The 23,611-nt window shown below is 43.7% G+C and overlaps 1 protein-coding gene across 34 annotated transcripts in view; it reads left to right on the plus strand.

Moving 5' to 3' along the window:
* Window positions 1–23,611, plus strand: part of CELF1 (CUGBP Elav-like family member 1) — a 66,515-nt gene that overhangs the window by 38,544 nt on the left and 4,360 nt on the right. For 8 of the 34 annotated variants that reach the window (XM_081064825.1, XM_081064823.1, XM_081064809.1 and 5 more), the window contains 13 exons: window positions 7,982–8,169; window positions 9,255–9,337; window positions 9,692–9,740; window positions 12,382–12,516; window positions 13,069–13,148; window positions 13,502–13,663; window positions 16,203–16,278; window positions 17,656–17,784; window positions 18,208–18,318; window positions 19,007–19,192; window positions 20,919–21,062; window positions 21,519–21,686; window positions 21,775–23,551. In XM_081064825.1, the coding sequence (XP_080920951.1) occupies window positions 7,992–8,169; window positions 9,255–9,337; window positions 9,692–9,740; window positions 12,382–12,516; window positions 13,069–13,148; window positions 13,502–13,663; window positions 16,203–16,278; window positions 17,656–17,784; window positions 18,208–18,318; window positions 19,007–19,192; window positions 20,919–21,062; window positions 21,519–21,646 (1,461 nt within the window). In that variant the 5' untranslated portion in view covers window positions 7,982–7,991 and the 3' untranslated portion in view covers window positions 21,647–21,686; window positions 21,775–23,551. Of the gene's footprint in view, window positions 1–7,981; window positions 8,170–9,254; window positions 9,338–9,691; window positions 9,741–12,381; window positions 12,517–13,068; window positions 13,149–13,501; window positions 13,664–16,202; window positions 16,279–17,655; window positions 17,785–18,204; window positions 18,319–19,006; window positions 19,193–20,918; window positions 21,063–21,518; window positions 23,552–23,611 lie in introns of those variants that run through there. The other 26 variants (XM_081064818.1, XM_081064821.1, XM_081064820.1 and 23 more) reach the window with 8 other exon arrangements.

Genomic DNA, 23,611 nt, shown 5'->3' on the forward strand with positions numbered 1-23,611 from the left:
TACATGATTTGGGAGGTATCAGATGCCCCCCCCCCAAAAAAAAATCTAGATCAGTCTTGATTGGCAAATAAATTTTCAATATGGGAATGAGAGGACTCATCCGTTTACAGTACTGTTGAGGAGGTGACAGGAAGTGAGTGCCCTTGTACCAGCAAAAACGCCAACCTGGCCCTGCGTTGTAGCTATCGGGAACCTGAAGTTTGGGCTTTATAGAGAACATGTTTCTAACTCCTGATTTCAGTTACTTTAACCAGGCTTCAGAGTATCTTGGAACCTCAAGTAAATGAGTCTTAGGTTATTCAAAGCCAGGAATATTAAATGGTAGAATATTCCCTAGATAGCAGGTGGTAGTTGCACGTTTTTGAGTTTAGGCCTCCATGTGCAAATCAGGCTTCGCTGGGCTTGGGTGTAACAGGTGTGGATAACAGCAGCTTCTGAACAGCTCTTCGTGGAATAATTTGGGAACCTCAAAGTTAGCCTGCTTGCTTGTTTGAAATATTAGGTTGGTGCAAAAAAGTTTTACCAACCTAATAGATTCTAGCCTTCTCTGTAGTCTCCAAAATAATAATAATCTAGATGTCTTTTTGTGAGAGTTCCTTCCTGCTAAATTCTGTGTTAGCGGGAGGTAGCAGGTGGAATCACAGTGATGCCGTGATGGAGACTTGCTACATAGCGGAACCCCTCCCGTGTACAGGCATATGAGCCCCAGAAACAGGATTTCGTGGCTCAGGTCAGCTTGCATTGTAACTCTCTCTCTAGGCCTTGCCATTGCCTAGAGCTCAATTCTTAGGTACAGCCTTTTTCCTTAGTCTGTTTTCTCATCTTTTAAGTGGTTGCACTGATTCAGTATCCCATGAAATCTGGACCGTGGAACACTGCATGAACGTTATCTGGAATGTAAAAATGCAGACGGTGGGGCCCATGCGCAGATAATCTTATGCTGCAGGGATGCCTAAGAATCTGTTGTCTAACAATACCTCACGTGGGTGTCCTGCACACTGAAGTTTGAGAACTAACAGGCTGAATACAGGTCATTCTGAGTAGAGGTAATCAAGGACTAGACTCTTCTGTCATTTTTTCCCAAGTGCATTCGCATCTGTTTTAGTCATCTGTCTTCACAAAAGCGCTGTGAGGTTCATTGCCCCTGTTTTACAGATAAGAAACCCACTTGGGAGAGATTATAAGTGACTTGCCTGAGGAGAGTTGGTGTCTGCCTTGGGCCTGCAAAGCAAGTTTCATGGTATACTCTCGTTGTTTTTGCCCCTAGACCAGGCCTCACGTGTCACTGAGCAGTTACCATCAACTCTTCTCACACCAAAACACCACAGAGCTGGGCAGAAGAAAGATCTGGAGAATGGTGTGTGCTTGCTCCTGCTTTCTTGGATTCTAAGCCCTTTTTGCTCTTAGTACTTTTAGCAGGCTTGACATCAGTGATTTTCTCTCTGAAGTGATATTGCCTAGGAATGTGATCTAGCGATGTCTTATTTCCAAATTTCTTTACAGCAGAGAAGAATTGGTGGAAGAGCTGTGGAAAGGCTTTGGGGACCTGGGCCATAGTTCTGTTCGCATTTGTGATAATGTCCTTGATTCTGTTCTGATCGCTCTTCAGCTTCCAGGTTCTTCTTACTTTGCTTGCACCCTAAGACATGGCTGTTCTCCAGGGCTTGTATCTCAGGTCTTTTCTCTTAGGTCTTCCATTGCCTAAGGGGGCACTGATGTGCTTTTCTGATTCTCAGATCTCTATCCCCTAAATGTCCCCTGAGCTCTATAACTTTGTTTTAAAAACTGTTCATTGATTACCTCCATATGGAGGCTTCCCCACGCAAACAAGCCCCCATATTGTCTGCACTAGAATCGATCACTTCTATTTCCTCATCTTCTTGATTGAGTAATCTCCAAGTTCTAGTGGATCCTGTCCCACCCAACCCCCCGAAATTTCTCAGTGTTGCCTGAGACTGGTTCCTAACTTTTGGAACTAATATTTTCAAGAGCCTCCTGACCTCCATATTTCCTCACTGTATTTCATTCTCTTGATTATTGCCCAATATCTTTTAACGCACAAATGTGATCACTTCCTGTTTAAAAATCTTGGAATAAAGGCCAAGCTTTTCAGTATAGCATGGAAAGGCCCTCACTGGGTCTTTCTAACTCTCTATTCTCATTGATTTTCTAATATGTTTTCTTTTTTTTCTAATATTTTAAAATATTTTTATACTCTCCCCTAACTTTATCAAGTCCTTTTTCTACCTTTCTAATGTTACCGCACTGTCCTTTCCTTTTTGAGTGAGACCTTAGCATTTCCTCTTCACCTCTTAGGCTTTCACACCTCCATGCTATATAGCACTTTTTCCAGCTGCTTAGTCCATTCAGCTTAAATGCCTGCACACACACCTCTCCTCGAAATAAAATAGAGCCACGTTTTCCGCAGAACTTTTATTCCTTTGTTAAAGCATGTGTAGGGGATTACAGTGGGCCCATCCGTTTGCTCAGTGCCATTACCTCCAGGGCAGGACTCACTCAGTCCACTTTAGTAGACCCTTATAGTGCATAGTGTCTAGCACATAGTAGGAGTTTGGAAAATACAGTTGAATGAATGATAAGTCCCGTGGGTTTTTTTTTGTTTGTTTTTGCATTCTTGTGTGTGTGTGTTTGTTTTTGTTTTAAGAGAGGGCATAGCTCACAGTGGCCCATGCGGGGATCGAACCGGCGACCTTGGTGGCAACCTTGGGGTTATTACCACCACGCTCTAACCAACTGAGCTAACCGGCCACCCCTGAGGTGTTTTTTTTTTTTTTAAAAATAGAGATGATTACAGAGATGAGGACTACAGACATTATCTCATAACTCGGGGAGGAAGGTTGAAAACCTTCAGAAGCAGATTGGTAGCTGTTCTGTTGTTGAACGGTCACATAAAAACCTTTATTGATAGCTTTTTCTCCTAGTATCTAACACCCCAGCTAACATAGGGAGATCTCCCTTTATCCAAATGAAAATTAGTTCCTTCCAACATAGACACATTCTGTCTTGTTCCCACTAGAGAACAGCTGGTAAGTAACTGAGGACAGTATTTCTGGGTCCTTTTTATTTTGATGGTCTTCTGTGCCAGTTTTTTCACAGCCCAGTATGTGAGCCAGAGGGACCTGGTAGGGGTGGGTGGTGGCTGGAGATTGGGATGCAGCAAGTATTTGTGGCTGCTGGAGAGGAAAAGGGATTGGTAAGTATCTGAAATTTTTCCGTTTGTGTAATGAACAAATGGAGGTCAACAGGTAATGATAAGAAAGAATGAAAAAAATAGTGAAAGATTTCAGAAATGCGTTTTAAACAGATGCAAAAGTAATATTTGCCAGCCTGTTTGGCTGCAAGGAACAGATACCCACTCAAGCTAGTGTATATGCAAGATTTTCTTGTAAGGACTGCTATGGACTATGCTATAATATAATCTGGAACCCCACAGCTGGAAGACCTGGAAACTATCCTTCTGACTCAGGACGCATGTTCTGCTCTCCCTACGTGTGCTGCTGTTTCTGCTCTTCGTCTGCCTTGTAACTTCGGTTGCAGCTTGGCTTTCTTTATCTTGCCACTGCCCTTCCAGCCTGTCTTCTGATCTCTCTCTCTCTCTCTCTCTCTCTCTCTCTCTCTCTCTCTCTCGCTGTCTCTCTCATTGAGATATAATTTACATAAAATAAAATGTACCCCTTTAAACTGCACAGTGCATTGATTTTTACTACATCCACAAAGTTGTGCAGCTATCACCACTGTCTAATTCCAGAATATTTTCATCACCCTGAAAAGAAACCCTGTACCCATTAGCAGTCATTCCCGCCCCTTCTCCCCCTCCCCACTCCCCATTCCTAGGCAACAACTAGCCTACTTTCTGTCTCTGTAGATTTACCTATTCTGGGTATTTCATATAAATGGAATCACACAGTATGTAGCCTTTTGTGATTGGCTTCTTTCACTTAGCATGTTTTCAAACTTCATCTATATTGTAGCACGACCCCTGTTATCTCTTGCTACTGCTCTTTCATCTTGTCAGCTTAACTCACACTGTCTCTAGTTGCACCTTTTCCACTTCTGGCTTCACCGCTGCCTGTTTCTGTTAACCATTTCCAGATTCTTTGGAGCAGTGTTGTACAATAGAACTTTCTGTGATGATAAAAGTATTCTATGTTTCTGCCATCCTATGTGGCAGTCGCTAATTACATGTGGCTAGTGAGACTGAGGAACTGGTTTTTTTAAATTAAATAGCCACATGTGGGTAGTGGCTGTTGTCTTGTTCAGTGCATCTGAAGAGGAATTTGACAGGCAAGGCCTATCTTTCTGTTTTAAGCATCCGTCATGCTATTAGTTTTCTGGCCAGCCAGTGCTTCCGCATGTTGGGCTAAGATTCACCCCCTGGTCTAGTCAGCTGGGGCTTGCGAGTGGGAAGGAAGTGGTAGAGAGCATCAGCTCTGCTCCCTGAGCTGGGCCTGGGGCTGGGAAGTTTCTAGAAGGAGAAAGATAGGAGAAAGAAGCGAGAGCTTAGGAGTTTTGAACAGATAATGTGCTTTGAAAATAAAGCTCTTTGTTTTCCCTCCGGTTTCTCTTCCAAGTTGGCTCTCTGCTCTGTTTCCCTATGGCATGTTCTATTGAGAATCAGCTAGACGAGACAGCCTCTGGTCCTGATTTCTCAGTTTCTCGTTCTTAGTGGTTTGCCACTTGGTGCCATTGTTGCTTCTGCTGTCAGAAACGGAACATAGAAAGAGGTGGGTTAGTGCCATGCCCCTCCCCTTAAGTACTTGCTGCCTGTTATCTACCCTCTTCCCGCACTGCTGCAGACCCTGCTTTTTTTCTCTCTCCCATCTTGCTTTCAGTTCAGTACTTCACAGAAGTACTGGCAGTTCCCACAGAAGATAAGAATTCCACAGACTTGCCTCTTAGGAGTGACAGGGACCCTGTCACTTCTCCAGGCGGTTCTTGAGCAGGCGTAATAAATACGCAGAATTCATGGTCGCTGACCCTGAGGAGCTCTCCATCAGGGGGGACATAAGTACAGATTTGAGAGTGGATTTAGCGACATGTAGAAAATGCCATACTTGGACAATGGGGGATCCTTGGCGCATCACACTGGGGGTCTTGTCCCCAGGTGACTTGCTTTTGCAGCGGTTCCTTTTAAATAAGGACAACATGCACACTGGAAGTATGTGTGGAAGGTTGCAGAAGAGCATTATTGCTTATCTCTTCAGACACAATAACAGTTGATGAGAAAGTTTCTGACTGCTTGTTACATATACATAGGTATACATGTGGTTGCTTCTCTTTTTTCCCTCTCTGCTGATGTTGCCACTTTTATTTCTAACTCTGTCATCTTCATGCGCTCCAAAGAAATGTTATCCTTATTCACCATTGTATGCCACATCTAACATAGTGCCCGGCCTGTGTAAGTCAGGGCCCAGTATTTACTAGAGGGAGAGCTAAGCCAGGGCCTAACTCCAGTTGCATGATATCCACAGTATCTTGAACCTGGCCTGATAATTTGCTGTGCTCTAGAAATGCTTCTCAAACTGCTGAAAGGACTGTGTCCTGCCCCTGCCCCCAGCTTATAAAATCCAGTATAAAACAGTTGAATAGAAAAACAAAATAATAAGGTGTGAATTTGTATTTTGTGTCTTATTAGATTGAACATTTATAAAATCACTTGATCCAACCGCTGTAAAAGTTTCTAACGAGTTCAGTTTGAAGATTGCCCCTGGTCCTTGGCACTTAGAGTAGTAGCACTGCTCTTGGGGATTCTTCTAATGAATTGGTATTGGGGGGGGGGGTTTGTTCATGGAGTAGGTGGAGTGAAGAAACGAGGGATTTAGAGAGTAAAGAGAAAGGAAGGGCATGTATCTGGAATGCTGAGGCTCTACTGAACTGTCAGACACACCGTAATCCACATGTGTTGACTATATTGATGCTTCTGCACTAAACAATGATGATGAAAGTTTAGAAACGGCACACGAGTTCAGGAGAAAGGGGCAAACTGAGAACAGTGGCCTCCACTGTAATGCAAATGAATAAACCCCTGTCTCTGCAGAAATAGCTGTCAGCTTCCTTAGCAAACACTCTGAGCACCACTGGGGTTTTGTCTTACTTAACTCTTCCTGGAATAAAAATATGATTAAAGATTAGCAACATTTTAATAAAATATTAAAATTGGTGATTAAACTTGTTGGGGGCAGGTCATAGGGAGTAACATTCATTGTTTAAGCATAGTGCTTTTTTAAAAAAATCACGGTAGCATGATTTCTGTTAGAACATTAGATTTAGGCTTCTAAAAGCAGTTACATTATATTTTTGGAACAACTTGCCACATGTGCTTTTAAATTAATTGGTTAAAGGAAAACCAATAAAACAGTGCATCCCAAAACACTTAAAAGCAAACAAAAATGGTAGATTGATCCTGTGACCAAAAAAAGGCTAGATGGATTCTGTGACAGTCAAGTAATCATAGGAGATAATAGCTGCTCTTTAATTTGTGAGCCCTCTTTATGAAGTGCATTCACTTTTATCTGGGCTAGTTGCTTAAATGGAATTGCTGAGAAAAGAAATCTCTCCCTTCCCACATTGAGCGCTTCCTTTGAACCAGGCGCTGACTGTAGCAGGTGTGGCTACAAGAATGAATAGGAAATAAAATAGTTTCTGCCTTCAAGGAGCTCTAGGCTAAGAGCTAGAGTGTGGGGAGACTTCACAGACACAGCAGGGAGAGTTGGTCTCTATCCCATAACCATTCATCTCATCAGCGTTTGAGATTTAGTTAGTGCTAGGTTCAGCAGAGGTGATGTGAGAATAGCCCCTGTGGGTGTTTACTTACAAGAGATTTAGGAATTAAAAGGCAAAGGTTGAGCTGCTTTCATAGATTCAGCATTCTCAAGGATCTTTCAATATTCCAAAAAAAAAGTGGTGGAAAAGCTACTGTTTTTTCTTTCATGAAAACTAGCATTTTTTTTAGAACTGGATATTAAAACATGGCAAATTTGAATATGATAATGTGATTCTGGATTAAACAGCAAACACTAACAGAAAAGTTAATTATGCGAGCTGTTTGGAATTTAAGTTATTACTTTAGGTAAACAGTGGTAGGAGAAGTTCTTTGATGTATTTTGAGTGGTGGAAATATTTATTGTGCAAGAATCCCCCAGGTTCTTGGCAGTTGCAGGGCTAGCAAGGAAGGTATTAAAGTTAGCATTAAAAGTTTGGTGTAATAGGATTGGAGGAATTTGTTGACATTGTAATGGTTGCAGTTGGTAAGGGAATTAACCGGTAAAGTCTTGGAAAAATAGTATATTGGATAACTTAGAAACAGTAAAAACCCAGAATGATGGCATCATTGTTTATACTTATATAACCATCATTTGTCAGAGTTTAAGAGGCAAAGCTTTGTTTTAGTCTGGGGGCCTAACTCGAGAGAACCAGGATTAACATGTGAGACAGCCACAGAGGCCAACATTCTAGTCAGTTCTGAGCTCAGGCCTTGGAAATCAAGTGCTTCTGTTTGAATGTCTGCTGAAAGAAAACTTTTTACCTGTCATTGTATACATTGAGAGTCCTGAATCTTATTCATAATCAGTAGTCCTTTGTGATTTTACAGACATTTAAAAAAGTTATGTGAACTGTGCTTAAAAATTACTAAATTTTGCTTTAGGAACTTTACCTCTTAAGTTCTTCTGAGAATTCTCATGCTAAACAAGGAATAAGTGAAACTCAGTTTCTTAATTAAAGCCCGGGATGTCCTAATCAGAATGGTGACTTTAGTTTGGGATCTAATTATAATGGAAGGGGGAGGCCATGGTGAGGGGCAACCGGGGAACTCTGGTAACTCATAAATTGAGTGGAAGTAGTGAAAGGAAGTAAAATTTTCCCCCTACTTTTCGAGAAAGTAGTTGACATCTTTACAGCAAAGAAAACTCCCTCTGGAAAGCAACATGAATACATAAGAGTTTTATTTTATCTAATGCAGCTCAAAGAAAATGAACGGCACCCTGGACCACCCAGATCAACCGGATCTTGATGCTATCAAGATGTTTGTGGGCCAGGTTCCGAGGACCTGGTCTGAGAAGGATTTGAGGGAACTCTTTGAACAGTATGGTGCTGTCTATGAAATCAACGTCCTAAGGGATAGGAGCCAAAACCCTCCTCAGAGCAAAGGTGAGGGCTTCGGTTTTGCATAGTAATTTCTGGCGTGTGCATGCTGTTTTCTCATTGGCACAATGTTCCTGTGGTAATGGGGAAGGGGGATGTCTGTCATTTTATAGTGGCTTATATTCCAGCCCAGACACACTTAATGGCTTAAAAAATAAAAAGTTAAGGCGACTTCATGAGGATTATTTGTAAAATGGATCTTGAGCAGTCCTTTGTGAGAACTCCGAATTCAAGAGACAGTCTCATTTGATCTTGGGAATGGATTGACAAAAATAAAGTGTAAATAAACGAACCATATAAGGTTTTCTTTAGTGTTTTGGCTAGGATAAGCTGAAAGAAGAAGACTGTCCATGTACCCATGGATTTTTGTTAGTGTTTGTAGATGATGGCTTAGCAATGAGGAGGGAATATGGATCTGAGCTTTACAAGATTTACTTCCTCCCTCATATCCCCAGTAAAGATACAAAGCACAAAATCTACAGATCTGTCAGCTCCATGTGCTGTTAAAAGCTTAATTATATTTGATGAGAACCAAGAGTCCACAAAAGGATAGTAAGAGGTTCTCCAAGTCATTTTATAATTTAATAAATGATCATGATGTTTGAGGCATGTGGTAGGAATTGGCTACAATGTAAGGAGTGGTTTATTCTTGGAAAGAGTTTCTCGTAGACTCCATGCCTCGTAGACTCCATGCCGCACGAATGCAAAGCCCCGGTCTTGTCTGGACCTGAGTCATCTTGCCCTGTACACTACCTGTTGCTCCAAGTAGGGTGGGTTGAATGGCATGGTATTGTGACCTCTGTAAGGGAAGTCATCTTTCCCGAAGAAGTTATAGGAGCAGCAAAAGAAGAATTTTAATAGAACTGAGAGAATATAACAATAAAGAAAATGCATAGAAAATGTGGGGGGTTTTTTTGTGTCCCCTCCCCGCCGCTAGGTTCTGTGTCTCTCTCTCTGTCTCTCTGTGTGTTTCTCTCTGGCTAATATTAATAAACCCTGCCCTTTTTAAGTTCCAGTGTATCTGGGAGTGCTCTAGGAATTGTCTACTTTCCAAGGACTGGTTTGATTTTCTGAAATCTTGCTTATTGCAGGGTGCTGTTTTGTTACATTTTACACCCGCAAAGCTGCATTGGAAGCACAGAATGCTCTTCACAACATGAAGGTCCTCCCAGGGGTAAGAAATCTACTAGTTAGTGGGGCTGTGGGGGTTTTGACACGTGGAACGTGCTGATGCATGTCAGGTGCACCCTGAAAACCAGTTTGGGCAAAGGGCGACTGCCACAGGGATTGATGTAAAGGGACATTTCAAAGAAGATAGGCTGAAAGTAATTGTCTCTCAGCCAAGAGAATTTTGACTTCTTGACTCAGCATTCTACCTATTCTGGTATTTTGTGGGGGAAAGATCATGAAGCAGACGTGAGTCCAATAGAAGTCTTAAGGCTTTCGTTTTGGTATTCCCTTAGAACCCTGATTTATATTCCTGAATGCCTTCAATGTGTGCCATGGTAATATTCATTTTCAATTTTAGATGCATCATCCTATACAGATGAAACCTGCCGACAGTGAGAAGAACAATGGTAAGCAAGCACATAAGCCCTCCCCTTACCAGGTTTCTTCTTAGTTCGTTTGCTGTTTCTCATGGCATCCAGATTGTGTAGTGCTGTAAGTAATTTCTTTTTGAGGTAGAATTAACAAACTATATTAGTTTTAGGTGTACAATATAATGTTTCAATTATTTGTGTATATTGTAAAATGGTCACAATACGGTAAGTCCAGTTAACATCCATCACCATATGTGGTTACAAAAAAATTTTTGTCTTGTGATGGAACTTTTAAAATCTACTTAGCAACTTTCAAGTATGCAATACAATGTTATTAACTGTAGTTACCATCCTGTACCTTACATCCTCTTGACTTACTTATTTTATAACCGGAAGTTTGTGCCTTTTTTGTCCTCCTCCCACTCCCTATCTCTGGCAACCATCAGTCGTCTGTTCTCTGTATGAGCTTGGGGTTTTGTTTTCTTTTTAAGATTCCACATATAAGAGAGCTCATACTGTATTTATCTTTCTCTGTTTGACTTTCAATTAAATAATGCCCTCAAGGTCCATTCGTATCATTGCAAATGGCTAGATGTCGTTCTTTTTTATGGCTGAATAACATTTCATTGTACACATACACACACACCACAGTTTCTTTATCCATTCATTCATCTGTGGACACTTAGGTTGCTTCCATATTTGGCTGTTGTAAATAATGCTAGAATGAAAATAGGGGTGCATGTATTTTTTCAAGGTAGTGTTTTTATTTTCTTCAGATACATACCCAAAGTAGAATTGCTGGATCATATGGTAGTTCCAGTTTTAATTTTTTTTTTTTTTAAGATTTTATTGGGGAGGGGGAACAGGACTTTATTGGGGAACAGTGTGTACTTCCAGGACTTTTTTCCAAGTCAAGTTGTTGTACTTTCAGTCTTAGTTGTGGCAGGCTCAGCTCCAGGTCCAGTTGCCGTTGCTAGTTGGAGGGGGTGCAGGAGTCGAACTGGCCACCTTGTGGTTGAGAGCCCACTGACCCATGTGGGAATCAAACCAGCAGCCTTTGGAGTTAGGAGCATGGAGCTCTAACTGCCTGAGCCACCGGGCCGGCCTCAGTTTTAATTTTTTTGAGGAACCTCTGCACTGTTTTCTGTAATGGTTGCACTAATTTACATGCATTTACCTTCCACCAACAGTGTACAAAGGTTCTCTTTTCTCCACATTCTCACCAACATCTGTTGTTTTCTTGTCTTTTTGATAATAACCATTCTAAGAGGAATGAGGTGATAATATCTTGTAGTTTTGACTTGCATTTCCCTGATGATTAGTAATATAAAGCATCTTTTTATGTACCTGTTATCCATCTGTTTGTCGTTTTTGAAGGGGGGGGTGTCATTTCGGATCCTCTACCTTTGTTTTTTCAATTGGGGAACAGTGTGTTTCTCCAGGGCCCCTCAGCTCCAAGTCCAGTTGCCGTTTTCAGTCTGGTTGCAGGGGCCGCAGCCCACCATCCCATGCAGGAATTGAACCAGCCACCTTGCTGTTAAGAGCTCGCTCTCTAACCAGCTGAGCCATCGGGGCGCAGCTCACTGGCCCATGTGGGAATCAAACCGGCAACCCTGTTGTTCAGAGCTCATGTTCTAACTGAGCCATCCGCCCGCTCCCTCCACCTATTTTTTAATTAGATGTGGGTTTTTTTGTCTTGAGTTAAATGAGTTAACCCCTTATCAGATACATGATTTGCAAATATTTTCTCCCATTCAGTATGTTGCCTTCTCATTGATGATTTCCTTTGCTCTGCAGAGCATATTAATTTGACGTAGTCCCACTTGTTAATTTTTGCTTTTGGAGTCATATCCAAGGAAGTCATTGCCAAAACTGATGTCAAGGAGCTTACCAAGCCTATGGTTTTCTTCTAAGAGTTTTATGGTTTCAGGTCTTAAATTCAAGTCTAATCTATTTTAGTGAATTTTTGTGTATGGTGTAAGAGTGGTTCAGTGCTCTAAGTAACCTGTCATCTAAATTGTCTGTTTTTTCTTTAAAATAAGTATGAAAAATAACAGGTATATACAGTTAGTTGGTAGGGAAACATTACAAGAACTTTTTAGAGTAAAGTGGAATGTCTGGTCAGTATAATTTCTTATTGACAGAAGTAAAGGGGGGAAATAAACAAGTTAGGAAGGAGAACTTAGTCCTCAAGAGGAGAGTCAGAAAAGGAAAGTGGACAGTTAAACTCTGAAAGATGTTTTCTGTAACTCTTGTCCTGTCAATTAAGGGTGAAAACTCGTTCTTTAGTAGTATTGCTACGGAGTAAGAGCCAACAGTTACTAAGTGCTAGGCAAGAATCTAAGCACTGTACATTAAATGCCTGCAGCTACCTTTGAGGTAAACCCGGTTATCCCTAGTTATCAGATGAAGAACAGGCACAGAATGGTTAAGTAACTTTTACAAGATCACAGAGCTACTATATTTCATCTAAATGCTTCCAATTAGAATTTTAAGATACCACTGTTTATAAGAGGAGGTGCTAAATTATTAAAAAGTGTGTATCCTAGAATCCGTGAAATGTGGTGTAAGGGCACAGAATCAGGGTTCAAACCCAGGTGGTCCTGCCTGCAGAGTCTGTGCTATATACTGCCTCTTTAGTAATAATGTTCAAGCCTTTTGTGTTTTACTCTCTTAGCAGTGGAAGACAGGAAGCTGTTTATTGGTATGATTTCCAAGAAGTGCACTGAAAATGACATCCGAGTCATGTTCTCTTCATTTGGGCAGATTGAAGAGTGCCGAATATTGCGGGGACCTGATGGACTGAGCCGAGGTGGGTCCATTTTTAGCTGTCAAAGATACTTGTCTTAAATTCTCTTTTTAGTAGGACCAGTGAAAACCAGTGATCCCTAGGCAACATGGCTCTGTCATGGAAAGGTTAGGAGTGGTGTTGTATATCTAGGTCCAGTCACAACTCCTCTTCCCAGTTGATCCCTTTTATATTTTCCCAGCACCCTTAAGGAGTCTATATTCTGCACTCCAGCGTCATGTATCTTTTTGTGCTCGAAGAGGTTTTTTTATTTTCCTTTCTTTTTTTTGTTTTCCTCTTCCCCTTTTGGAGAGATTGTTGATGCCAAAATTGGAAACACTTCCTTCTCAAGAGGAACTGAGGATACCCCTTAAGGACTTTGTTTCCTACCTGTGCTTTCCTGGTTTTCCATTATAGCACTTAATCGCCCTGGTGTAACATATCTGTCTCTTCCACTACATCATGAGCCCCCGAAGGCAGGAACCATGTCTTTATTGCTAGCATCATAGTAGGTGCTCAATAAATGTCTATAAATAAATAAGTGAATGAATGAGTTATTGACCCTTCTCTTACCAGGTTGTGCATTTGTGACTTTCACAACAAGAGCCATGGCACAGACGGCTATCAAGGCGATGCACCAAGCACAGACCATGGAGGTAGGGAACAGATGAATGAAAGAGGGACGTTCCGTAGCTGAGAGCACCCAGACGTTTGGTCTTCAAAGCCCAGCAGCATGCACAGTATCTGGTTGCCGTGAAAGTTAAGCATGCCAGACGTCTTCAAGTTAAAAATTGATGCTTTCGTTAACATATTGAATGTTATTAAAATTAACATACTGGATGGAACTAGTTGCCTTTTTTAATCTTCTTTTATCATTTACAAGTGTCAGGAAAAGAATCATTTGGCAATTAGTGAAATTAGAGTGCAGCCTGTGTGTCACTAGAAAGGAGGATGTTTTTCCTTCCCCCAGAAGGAGAAGTTTGACCCTTTCGTTTTGGTGTTCTCACAGGGTTGCTCATCCCCCATGGTGGTAAAATTTGCTGATACACAGAAGGACAAAGAACAGAAGAGAATGGCCCAGCAGCTCCAGCAGCAAATGCAGCAAATCAGTGCAGCATCTGTGTGGGGAAACCTCGCTGGTCTGAATACTCTCGGACCCCAGTATTTAGCAGTGAGTCTTTGTGGTTTGCTTTCTGCGGACTGTGCAAGCTCCCAGCTGTTTCTTCTTCTGCTGTCCCCAGCTAACAGACAGAATGGCATTTACAACTTTTGGCACATTGAAATTTTATGTCAGAATTCAGGCAATGCAATGTTCTTTAAGTCCTTTCCTCTTCCCTCTCCCCGCCCCCCCCCCCCACCTCTCTCCCTCTCTCTCGTCACACATCTTTGGTTATATCTTGAGGCTTCTGCTACAATTAAAGTGAAATCCTAATTTCCTGATAAAAAGATTTAGAAACATCTCATGTGTCCCTACCCCTAAGAAAAAAATATTCCTAAGGGAATCTTAACTACCAAATATCTTTCTCCATGTCTCTTTCTACCAGATGTAGAGGGCATCATTAAAGACCTAATTGAGTCTCCCTGAAAGTATGATAAATGTTCCTTTCTACTGACTAAGATCAAGCATGGACATTATTAAATGAGTATTACAGATGTATATTTGAGTTCACTATGTCATAAATAGATTTCTTTTAATCTGATCTCCTGTTGAGTTTGAGTCATACAGTCCAAAAGAGGGGCAGGTTCCAGTTATTTAGATTTACTGGGTCTTTAATGTGTTATAGGGGATTATCACTGCTTTGACCTCTAAAAGAATTGCAGACAGGACAACACAATTAAAACCGTGTCATCTGCGAATCAGAAATGACAGGTCATCTGTGAAGCTACCAGTGAAGGAAAATAAATGGTGAAAGCACTCCATTTATATGGATAGTCCAAAAATATACACATAGGAATAGTCATTCATTCCTCATCCTTTCAAAGATTATTTGGCTAATTTGATGCCCGTTAGTCTCCATAGTTGTAAAATGTTAGAGGAAATCCCAGTTTATCCTAGCTACTATTTCTCTGAAGTCAAAAAGTGTAGATGGTTAGGGGTGGCCGATTAGCTCAGTTGGTTAGAACATGGTGCTGATACTGGCATCGAGGTTGCCGGTTCAGTCCCCACATGGGCCACTGTGAGCTGTGCCCTCCTTAAAAAGAAAGACATTGAAGCAATAATCGTTAAAAAAGTGTAGATGATTGTTCTATTTCAACAGATTAAGTTGTTTCTTAATGCTAGGACATTGCTTAAAAGTTCAGAAACTTCAAAGAGATTTTAGTCTTCTGCAAAGTGATAATGCTTTGAAAGTGATCTCTGTGATACTCATTTACTTTTCTTAGAGAGTTTTGGAGCCTTTATTCAGGGAACACTCCCCTTTTTATTGTCATTGCAACAAATGCATGATGGCATATGGTGAAAGCTACGGTCTCTAAGTTAGGTGTGATCCCTCCCTAAGAGCTCTTCTCACGTAGAGAGAAATGAAGGTGCCAAGTACAGCATGCGCGGTCCACGAGCTGGACTGAACACATTGCCCACGGGACTTAGGAAGACGGGAATGAAGACACGGCTGCTACTGGGCTGTGGAAGGGGTAGTGCAGCGTCATACTTCGGAGGTTCCTTCTGGAATATGGGGATTGCATTTGATCTCTATTGGACTAGAGCAGTGGTTCTTAGTAATTGTGGGGTTGTGGGCCCCTTTGAGAACCTGGTGAAAATTGTGTGTATGTGCATTTTTTTCATTCTACTTCTGGAGGTTCGTGGACCTTCTGAAACCCATGGACTAAAGGGATTCACGATGACAGAGAAACCAGGTTAGATATTTAAGGGAGTGGAGAACAGGTTGACTAAAGGATCTAGAAACAAGAATACCAATTATCCATAAGGAACAGTGATTGTGTTTGTATGGAACAAAGGTTTTCAGCAGGTTGGTTAGATGAAGGTTGCAGTTTGCTAAGATACAGAATAAGGTCAAGGTTATGGAGATTCAGAAGCTCATGGACAGCTCTTGTTTCGTTTGTTATGGGACACCCATTCAAAGAGAATGTTCACTGAACTGTTATGGACTGATCCAGCAATCGTTTGGTCATCACAGCAGTGAAGACCAGCTTGGCGGGTGGACATAAATGTATGTGGAGCATGGGAGGCACTGATCTGTTGTGGCTGGTAAAGAATGACTCCAAGGAATACCCTCGTGTGGTCAGATTTGATATGTAAGAGAGTTGTATAAAGTACAAATTGGGTGTCCAGATGGAAACAGTCTGCAAAATAAGATGTGTGGACCTAACTAAGGAGAACTTGGGAGAGAGGAAATAGAAGTGGCAGCCACCCATACTCAGACACTCATCGCAGCCGACAACATACCTGCTGGAGTGGAGCTTAGCTCCCTGCTCTACTTCTGTCCTTTGCTAGGCTGTATTCTGTTGCCCGGGACTTGAACTTGGCTCGGTCCTCAAGGAACATAACTGTCGCGGGGCCAGGGCTTTAGCTGTGTTGTATGTCCTGTGCTGTCATCGGCCTTACGTTCTGTTGTGTTGGCTCGGGTTCTTGTCTTCGACGTTCTTCTGTCTGGGGGCCTCTGCACTCTCGCTTTGCTGTGCTGTAGAGTTACCCCAGATGCAGAACCAGCCCTCACTCTCACTCTTGTTCTGTTTTTTGGTGTAATGTCTAGCTTTATTTGCAGCTCCTTCAGCAGACTGCCTCTTCTGGGAACCTCAACACCCTGAGCAGCCTCCACCCAATGGGAGGTAAGTGTTTCACTGCTGTAGAGGAGCTGCAGCAGCCAGGCCAACAGACCCAGCTAACAGCAGGCTCAGAGTTTTGCACTGTTTATGCAGGAAAAATATTTTCCCACTCACATGAACCTGACATAAAATGAACATCCCAGGACTCTACTGCCTTGTCTCTAGAAGGAAGTTCTGTTAGTCATGGAGACCCGCTTGCTCTGGGCTTGTTTGCTGCTCCCCACCAATACGTTGAGGAAGAATGTGGAAAAGAGCTGTTAGCACCGGCAGACTATCTGAGGCTCTTTGATCACAAGAAAACTGCAGCAGTTCTTTCTTTCCAGTGCCTCTGAAGAAAAGCCGCAGATGGCTTCCCCTGAAGCCACTAGAACCCAGGCAGGCAGTGTACCTGTGTCTTATACATGTTACTTCTTAGGTGAATTACCGTTTGTTGATGTTAACATGCCCAGGAAACTTAATTGACAAATACCTGAGTTTATAACCAAATGCGCTCCGCAGACAAACCTTAGGCAGGTAGTGGGGTAGCTCCAGAGCTGCCTGCCCCTGCCCCTTGGCAAGTGCATTTGAGAAAGGACTGGGCTAAGCTGACCCACATTTTGCTGTTTGAAAAATGTTGGTAGTGTAGTTCACTTTCTCCCTGAGACTTAGAAAGTGGTAGACTGGGAATCTGTGGTGGTTTGTTATCTCGTTACCTCTGCCCCCCACCCCCGCCTGCCCATCGTCTGTAAATGATTTACGGCACATTGTCAGCACAGTTCCAATTTCTCTCTCCTGGAACTGTGCCGCCTAGGCTCACTTGCAAGTCTTTCCCTCAAGTGTTTTCTCTCTCTTCTCCTTCAGATGACTAATCTGCTATTCAAATGGTGTTTTGTTTTGTTTTCCTTTATTCTTCCTCCTGTTGCTGTGCTCACATGTATTTTCATCGTCATTCCTTCCTTGGCCTCTGGATCTCTGCTACATTTGCTGCTTATTCACCTCCATTTCAAAGAGCACATCCCCTGTCAGGTCTGAGGGATGGGCTCAGACGCTGTCCCGTTCTGTGCCGCAGGCCTTGGTGTTGTTGTTCTCTTGGATACCTGGCCCATGGTAGACCACAGACCTACCGCTCTTTCCTGGTTTCCGAATTGCCCAGCCCTTTATTAACGCTCCCTTGGGTGGAATGCTGTTGGATTAGATGCCTCTTCCCTGAGGAAATGCTGTCCAGTTTCTTAATGAGTTGACTGATCCCTGGATCTTTTGGGAGCCCTGTGGGATTGCTTGTAAGGCTCACCTAGAACAGCTCCTGTTTGGAACCAGCCTTCTGCCAGTGTGTGCTGTCACGCTGGAGCGGATAGGACGCACCCTTGTCTGCTGGCTGATGTCTTGCTTTGGATGTTCCAGGGTTAAATGCAATGCAGTTACAGAATTTGGCTGCACTAGCTGCTGCAGCCAGCGCTGCTCAGAACACACCAAGTGGTACCAGTGCTCTCACTACATCCAGCAGTCCCCTCAGCGTACTCACCAGTTCAGGTAAGCATGTAGGGGTCAGAATCCAAGAGAGGGGATGTCATTATGGAGAGTAGTTAACTCCCATTCCCAAAGGTGTCAGTTTATGAACAACAGATTTTCAAATGCCATCCTCTGACTTAAGAGAACGCTCATAATTTTTAGGGACTTGTAACCATCATTTGAGTCTGTATCCAGCAGGGAGAGTTATCAAAGTTAGTAACTGAAAACCTCTTTAAAAGAGGGTACTTGGGCCGGCCCGGTGGCTCAGGCGGTTAGAGCTCCATGCTCTTAACTCCGAAGGCTGCCGGTTCGATTCCCACATGGGCCAGTGGGCTCTCAAAAAAAAAGAGGGTACTTAAGTAGGGTCACTCTTGGACTTTGGTTCCTGTTGACGTGAGAAGGCAAGTGTTGGCTTGAGTTTAACTCATGGGTTTCTGATAGCAGGGTCTTCGCCAAGCTCCAGCAGCAGCAGCTCCGTCAACCCCATCGCCTCCCTTGGAGCCTTGCAGACATTAGCTGGAGCGACAGCAGGCCTCAATGTCAGCTCTCTGGCAGGTGAGGGGCAGCCCCACATGTCACCAGTCCATTCTTTGTGCTGGTAGCTCATTTTAAATAGCCCAGGGTAAGGGCATCATTAGAATGACGAGTGGCCCAGTGAACTTAGAAATAACCATGGGATTTCGATTGAGACCTGAATTTAATCCCATTTCTCCTCTAAACTAGCTGTTACTTTCGGGCACCTTTCTAAGGTCATTTTCTCATCTATGAAGTTGGAATAGAGTACTTGGCAGGTTATTAGAAAGTTAAATGAGAACATGGGTAAAGTTCTGAGCACATTGTTCAGAATGTTTGGCTTGTAGAATGTACTCAGTAACGTTAGGTGCTGTTTTTCCGATAGGGTTTACCCACATCTTGTTGTAAACCACATCTCCCCCTTTTGGTCTCCAGTCCTGGGACTCTTATTTACCAGATTCCAGCTCTGTGTGAGAAAGTGGCAGAAAGGCCAAAATGCACAGGTTGGAAGAAGGTAATGGGGAGAGCCACACCTGGGGATGGCATTTTTAAATGACCTATTAGCAACAAGGCCTGGTGAGTGTCCTGAAATCTGACCACTCCGATGGGGATTCCTCCTCAGGGCAAGGCTTAAGAGAGAGATGAAAGGGAGGACTTCGGAGTTTGTCTTCGGCGTCGGTTGAGTCTTTCCAATCTGCTAATCCTGTTCTCTCCCCACTCCCTACCCAAGGGATGGCTGCGCTAAATGGCGGCCTGGGCAGCAGTGGCCTTTCCAATGGCACTGGGAGCACCATGGAGGCCCTCACACAGGCCTACTCGGGGATCCAGCAGTACGCTGCCGCAGCGCTTCCCACTCTGTACAACCAGAATCTGTTGACACAGCAGAGTATTGGTGCTGCTGGAAGCCAGAAGGAAGGTGAGCACAAAGGGAGGCTAGAGTCAGGAATGGGGGTGGTTTCTCCATCTGCACCAGAACTGAAAGGCAGGGCAAAGGTGGTCATTGTCAGGGGTAGACTGAGAAACTGAAGTGTGGTCGGTCTGTTTTTGGAATGTTTTCTGGATATGTTCATCACATCAGAACCTCTATGCACCCTCCTGGGATTGGGCTGCCATTTTTAGAGGAGGAAACTTACCAACTTGACTGTGTCTGACACCAGAGTGGCAATCTAGTAATCAAGTCTTAGGAAGTCTTCTCTGTGTGTTACAAACCTGTCAGGGTATCTTCTGTGTACGGCAATATCGTTTGGCGTTCTCCTCACTTTCTGACCTATGCTTTTCCTTATTGAGACAGACTGAAGGCTGAGTGGACAGAAAGAGTTAGGGCCCAGGGGTCGATGCAGTGGGCGATACGTGTTTTGATATAAAGGGTATTAAATTCAAGAGAGGCTTTCTAGGTAGAAAAGGGGCTGAAGGTGGTTGAATGAAGAGAAAAGTCCTGCTGATTCCTCTGTGCATATTTGACTGGGTTTTTATAACCAGGAGCTGGCAATATTTAAGCACTAGTGTAGGAAAAAGACAAGTATCCAGTTTCTTGCCATAGCAACAAGAAGTCCTGGTCTAGTACATTCTTACCTTCTCTGAATCATACACTTACGTGCCCTGGGATGTGGTAGTGGGGGAACTGATGGAACTTTGGAGACAGACAATAAACAGGTAAAAGCAGGAGGTGTTCTAGATAATACTCCGTAGAATGATGAGCAGGAAAGAAGAGAGGAGAAGCGAAGTGCCAGAGGCACAGCATTTTATATGGAATGGTCAGAGAAGGTCTTTCTAAGTTGCCATGTAAGCTGAAACCCGAAGGAAGTATGGAAGCAGAGTAAGAAGAGTAATGGGGACAGAGGAACAGCAAGTGCAAAGGCCCTGAGGCAGCGATGTTCCTTAATGTGTTTGACAACATCAGGGAGGCCAGGGTGGCTGGAGAAAGGCTGGACTGTGGTTTTAATGAAACTCTTCTTTGGTTAGAAAATTGGTGAGTTGAGTGGCGGGAAAAGGAAAGCATATTCTATTTTTGAGCTCAGTGTTAATCATAGGCAACTTTTAAAATGTAATTTTTTTTTTTACTGAGGCAGAATTGACATATGGTAAAATTCACCGTTTTTTGGAATATAGCTTTATGAGCTTTGCTGAGTGTATACACTCCTGTAACCTCCATCACAGATACAGAACATTTCTGTCACCCCAAGAAATTCCCTCCTGTTCCTTTGTAGTCATTCCCTGCCTCTTGACAACTGCCAGTCTATTTGCTGTCCCTGTAGTTTCTAGGCACCATTTTGAAACCTGTTTTGATTATAATCTCTTTCTCCCTCCATTTCTGTGTTACCCTCTGTAAGCCTCTAGTCTCTGATTTTATTGTTTCACACGCAAGTCTGCCTAGTTTATCGTCTCAGCATACCTTCCTCCCACAAGGTCGAATTCTGACATCTCTCAGTGAGACGGAGTGTGGCTAAGCATGAGGGAAGGACTCTGTTTCAGTTATTGCTCTTCAGTTCCCTGCCTTGTCTTTGGAGAATCTGTTCAATTCTCCAAATGAATCTCTGTTTGTTGGGGTCTGACAGTTTTAACACAGGGAAGTGAGAGACTATTGGTGCAGGGGTATGAGCATGCTTGACACTGATATCTTTCCATCGTTGGGTGGCTTGAAGGTCCCGAGGGAGCCAACCTGTTCATCTACCACCTGCCCCAGGAGTTTGGGGATCAGGACCTGCTGCAGATGTTTATGCCCTTCGGGAATGTCGTGTCGGCCAAGGTGTTTATCGATAAGCAGACGAATCTGAGCAAGTGTTTCGGTATGTTGGCTTCTCTTCTGGAGTGTGCGGGCGGCGCGGTGGTAAGTGTGCTTACCACTGAGAAAGAAGGAGAAGGGGCCGATGGCTGGCAGCTGTGCTGGAGTTTGGGTTATTGTTTAACTCAGTCCTCGATAGCTACATGACCTCTTTTTGAGCCTCAGGTTTGTTTGGTTTTTATTTCTGTAGTGGGCATGATTTCTGCCCACATTGTTGCTCCAGAGGTTAAAATAATATATGGAAAACGGCTTGGCCGAAAAACTGAAAAGTACCATGTCGATGTCATGTGGTACTGTTAGGAACCTAATTTATTTCATGTGATAGAATTTCCAGACTTCTTGTCCGTGCTAAGAAAAATTGGGGTTTGAGACTCAGCTCATAAAGTATCTTGCATAAGGAGGACTGAGAATCCCCTTGCCTCATTATGTCCCTCACCTAGGTTTCTGCTTGGACACACAGGTTTTGTAAGTTACGACAATCCTGTTTCGGCTCAAGCTGCCATCCAGTCCATGAACGGCTTTCAGATTGGCATGAAGCGGCTTAAAGTGCAGCTCAAACGTTCGAAGAATGACAGCAAGCCCTACTGAACGTGCTCCCCTCTTGAGACTGGAGTGAGAGGGTCTTCTGGTAAGTTTGGGAGGAGCACCCTTAATGATTCGAAGCCCTGAGGCTGTGTGTTGACAGCCCTGGACCCTGATCCCTGCCACTCTCGCAGGCACAGCTTGCCCTGAAGACTCGGCTACTGCCTTCTGTGGGAGTTTCGCTTCGTACAGAGGACAAGTTTGTGCTTTGGTTTCCAGTGTTTTACTTTGGAGTTTAGGTGCCATATCCTAAGTTTTTTTCTTTATTTAAAGTTTGCTGTGTTTGTAACCAGTGTGTGTTGAGAAGGACCAACATCAAACCGCCCTGGGGGAGGAGAGGGGATGGAGAAACATCAAAAAAGAAGATCAGAACTTGCCCCAAATTCCCCCGAGAGAGGATTGAATGAAACCAAAAACTGACCCCTAGAATCTCCTTAAGTGCGAGAGCGGATGAAATGAGAACTAAACGTCCAATAGCTGGGGGTGTGGAGCGGGTGGGGGTGCCTTTGGAGGAGAGGGAAAGGGGCTCGACACCCAGCAGCCCTGGGAGCTGCAGGCTGAAACTTCTCCGGGGCTGCCCTCTGAGTTCTTGCCACCAATTTTTCAGATTCTTGATTAGGATTTCTGTCCTTCTTTCCCAAGAAGGGGCTAACGATTCTCTGGAAATAAAGCACCTGTTAAATTAGCTTGACATGCAAAAAAAGGGAGACTTCACCCATTACCAGCTTCCCCAGCTAGCCATTGGTGTTGGGTTCGCCCTGCCTCGCTGGTGGCTGTTAGGAAGAAGCAGCTGGTCAAAGGTAATTTTTGGTTTATGTCAACACCAAATCGTTAGCCTGCAGCCCATTTCTAAGAGGTCCTGGTAGAGAAGGCCTCTAGAGGAGATGCTCGGGGCTGCTTCCCTGTAACTGACCAGGCAAGTACCATCACTTCCGTCACAGCCACAGCTTTCTCAGGAGGGCAGAACCAAGAAGGGCTTAGAGGACCCAGCTGAAGGGGCACCTCTCCTGAGCAGAGGAATCAAAAGCCATCGAGTTAGGGGAGAAGGAGCCTGCTTCTGGGTGAGCCTGCATCAGAAGGGCCCTTCCAGCCAGAGTGCTGTGTTTGCCAGTGGCCAGCACTTAGTACTTCAAAGGATTAAGAAATCAACGCTTGCCTCCTTGCGTGAGGTGTCCCAGACGTAGTATTCTCACCAAGGCAGGCCCCTCTTCTAACCACTCCAGCCCCATCTTCTGCTCTTGGGGACAGAGGAGACAACAGGACGTTTACAGCCTCCGTATGGATTTAGTGTTCATTTACCTCAGTATTACCGTGTTCATTTTTGTCCTCGTGCTTACAGTTAGCTCCCCGCTGCCTCCCACGGTCTCACTCCAGCTCTTGCCTGTGACCCACCCAGCCTCTGGGCTCTGCCTTTGCTCCAAGAACTGCTGTGGGGGGAGAGAGCCAGTAAGGACATGCTGTTGGGAATGGGCACCTGCGCACAGGTAGCCTTGTTAGGATACGACTCTTAGCCAAGGATAGGGACTGGGTCCCTGCGATCCTAAACTTCACAGACATCGGCCTTGACCCCTAGCAGCAGGGATGAGATTAAAGGAGTTGGTTCACAAGTAAGTCGGATGGGGGCTCTCTCCGTGTCATGCTGTCCGTTTGGTTACAGACAGGGATTGACCATCTTGCTGTCATACAGGTAGTTGGTGGTGTTGGATTATCCCATGCAAGCTGGGACAGCTGTTCCCTTCGCATAGTGATAACTGGGGTCTGTTGTCCTCTAAGAAACAAACATGAAACACACTTCTTAGCTGAACCACGTAAACTTGAATTCTGCGCACTGGGTGAAATGTGTCCTGTGTTTCAAGGATAAAACTGTTCCAAAGGCTTCCAGGGTCATGATGGGATTTTTTAAATAAATGCAAAAAATAAAAATAAAAAAGAAAAAAGAAAACAAAAAAAGAAAAAAATGCTAGGTTGGGG

The sequence above is a fragment of the Rhinolophus hipposideros genome (assembly GCF_964194185.1).
Source record: "Rhinolophus hipposideros genome assembly, chromosome: 10".
NCBI classification, from domain to species: domain Eukaryota; kingdom Metazoa; phylum Chordata; class Mammalia; order Chiroptera; family Rhinolophidae; genus Rhinolophus; species Rhinolophus hipposideros.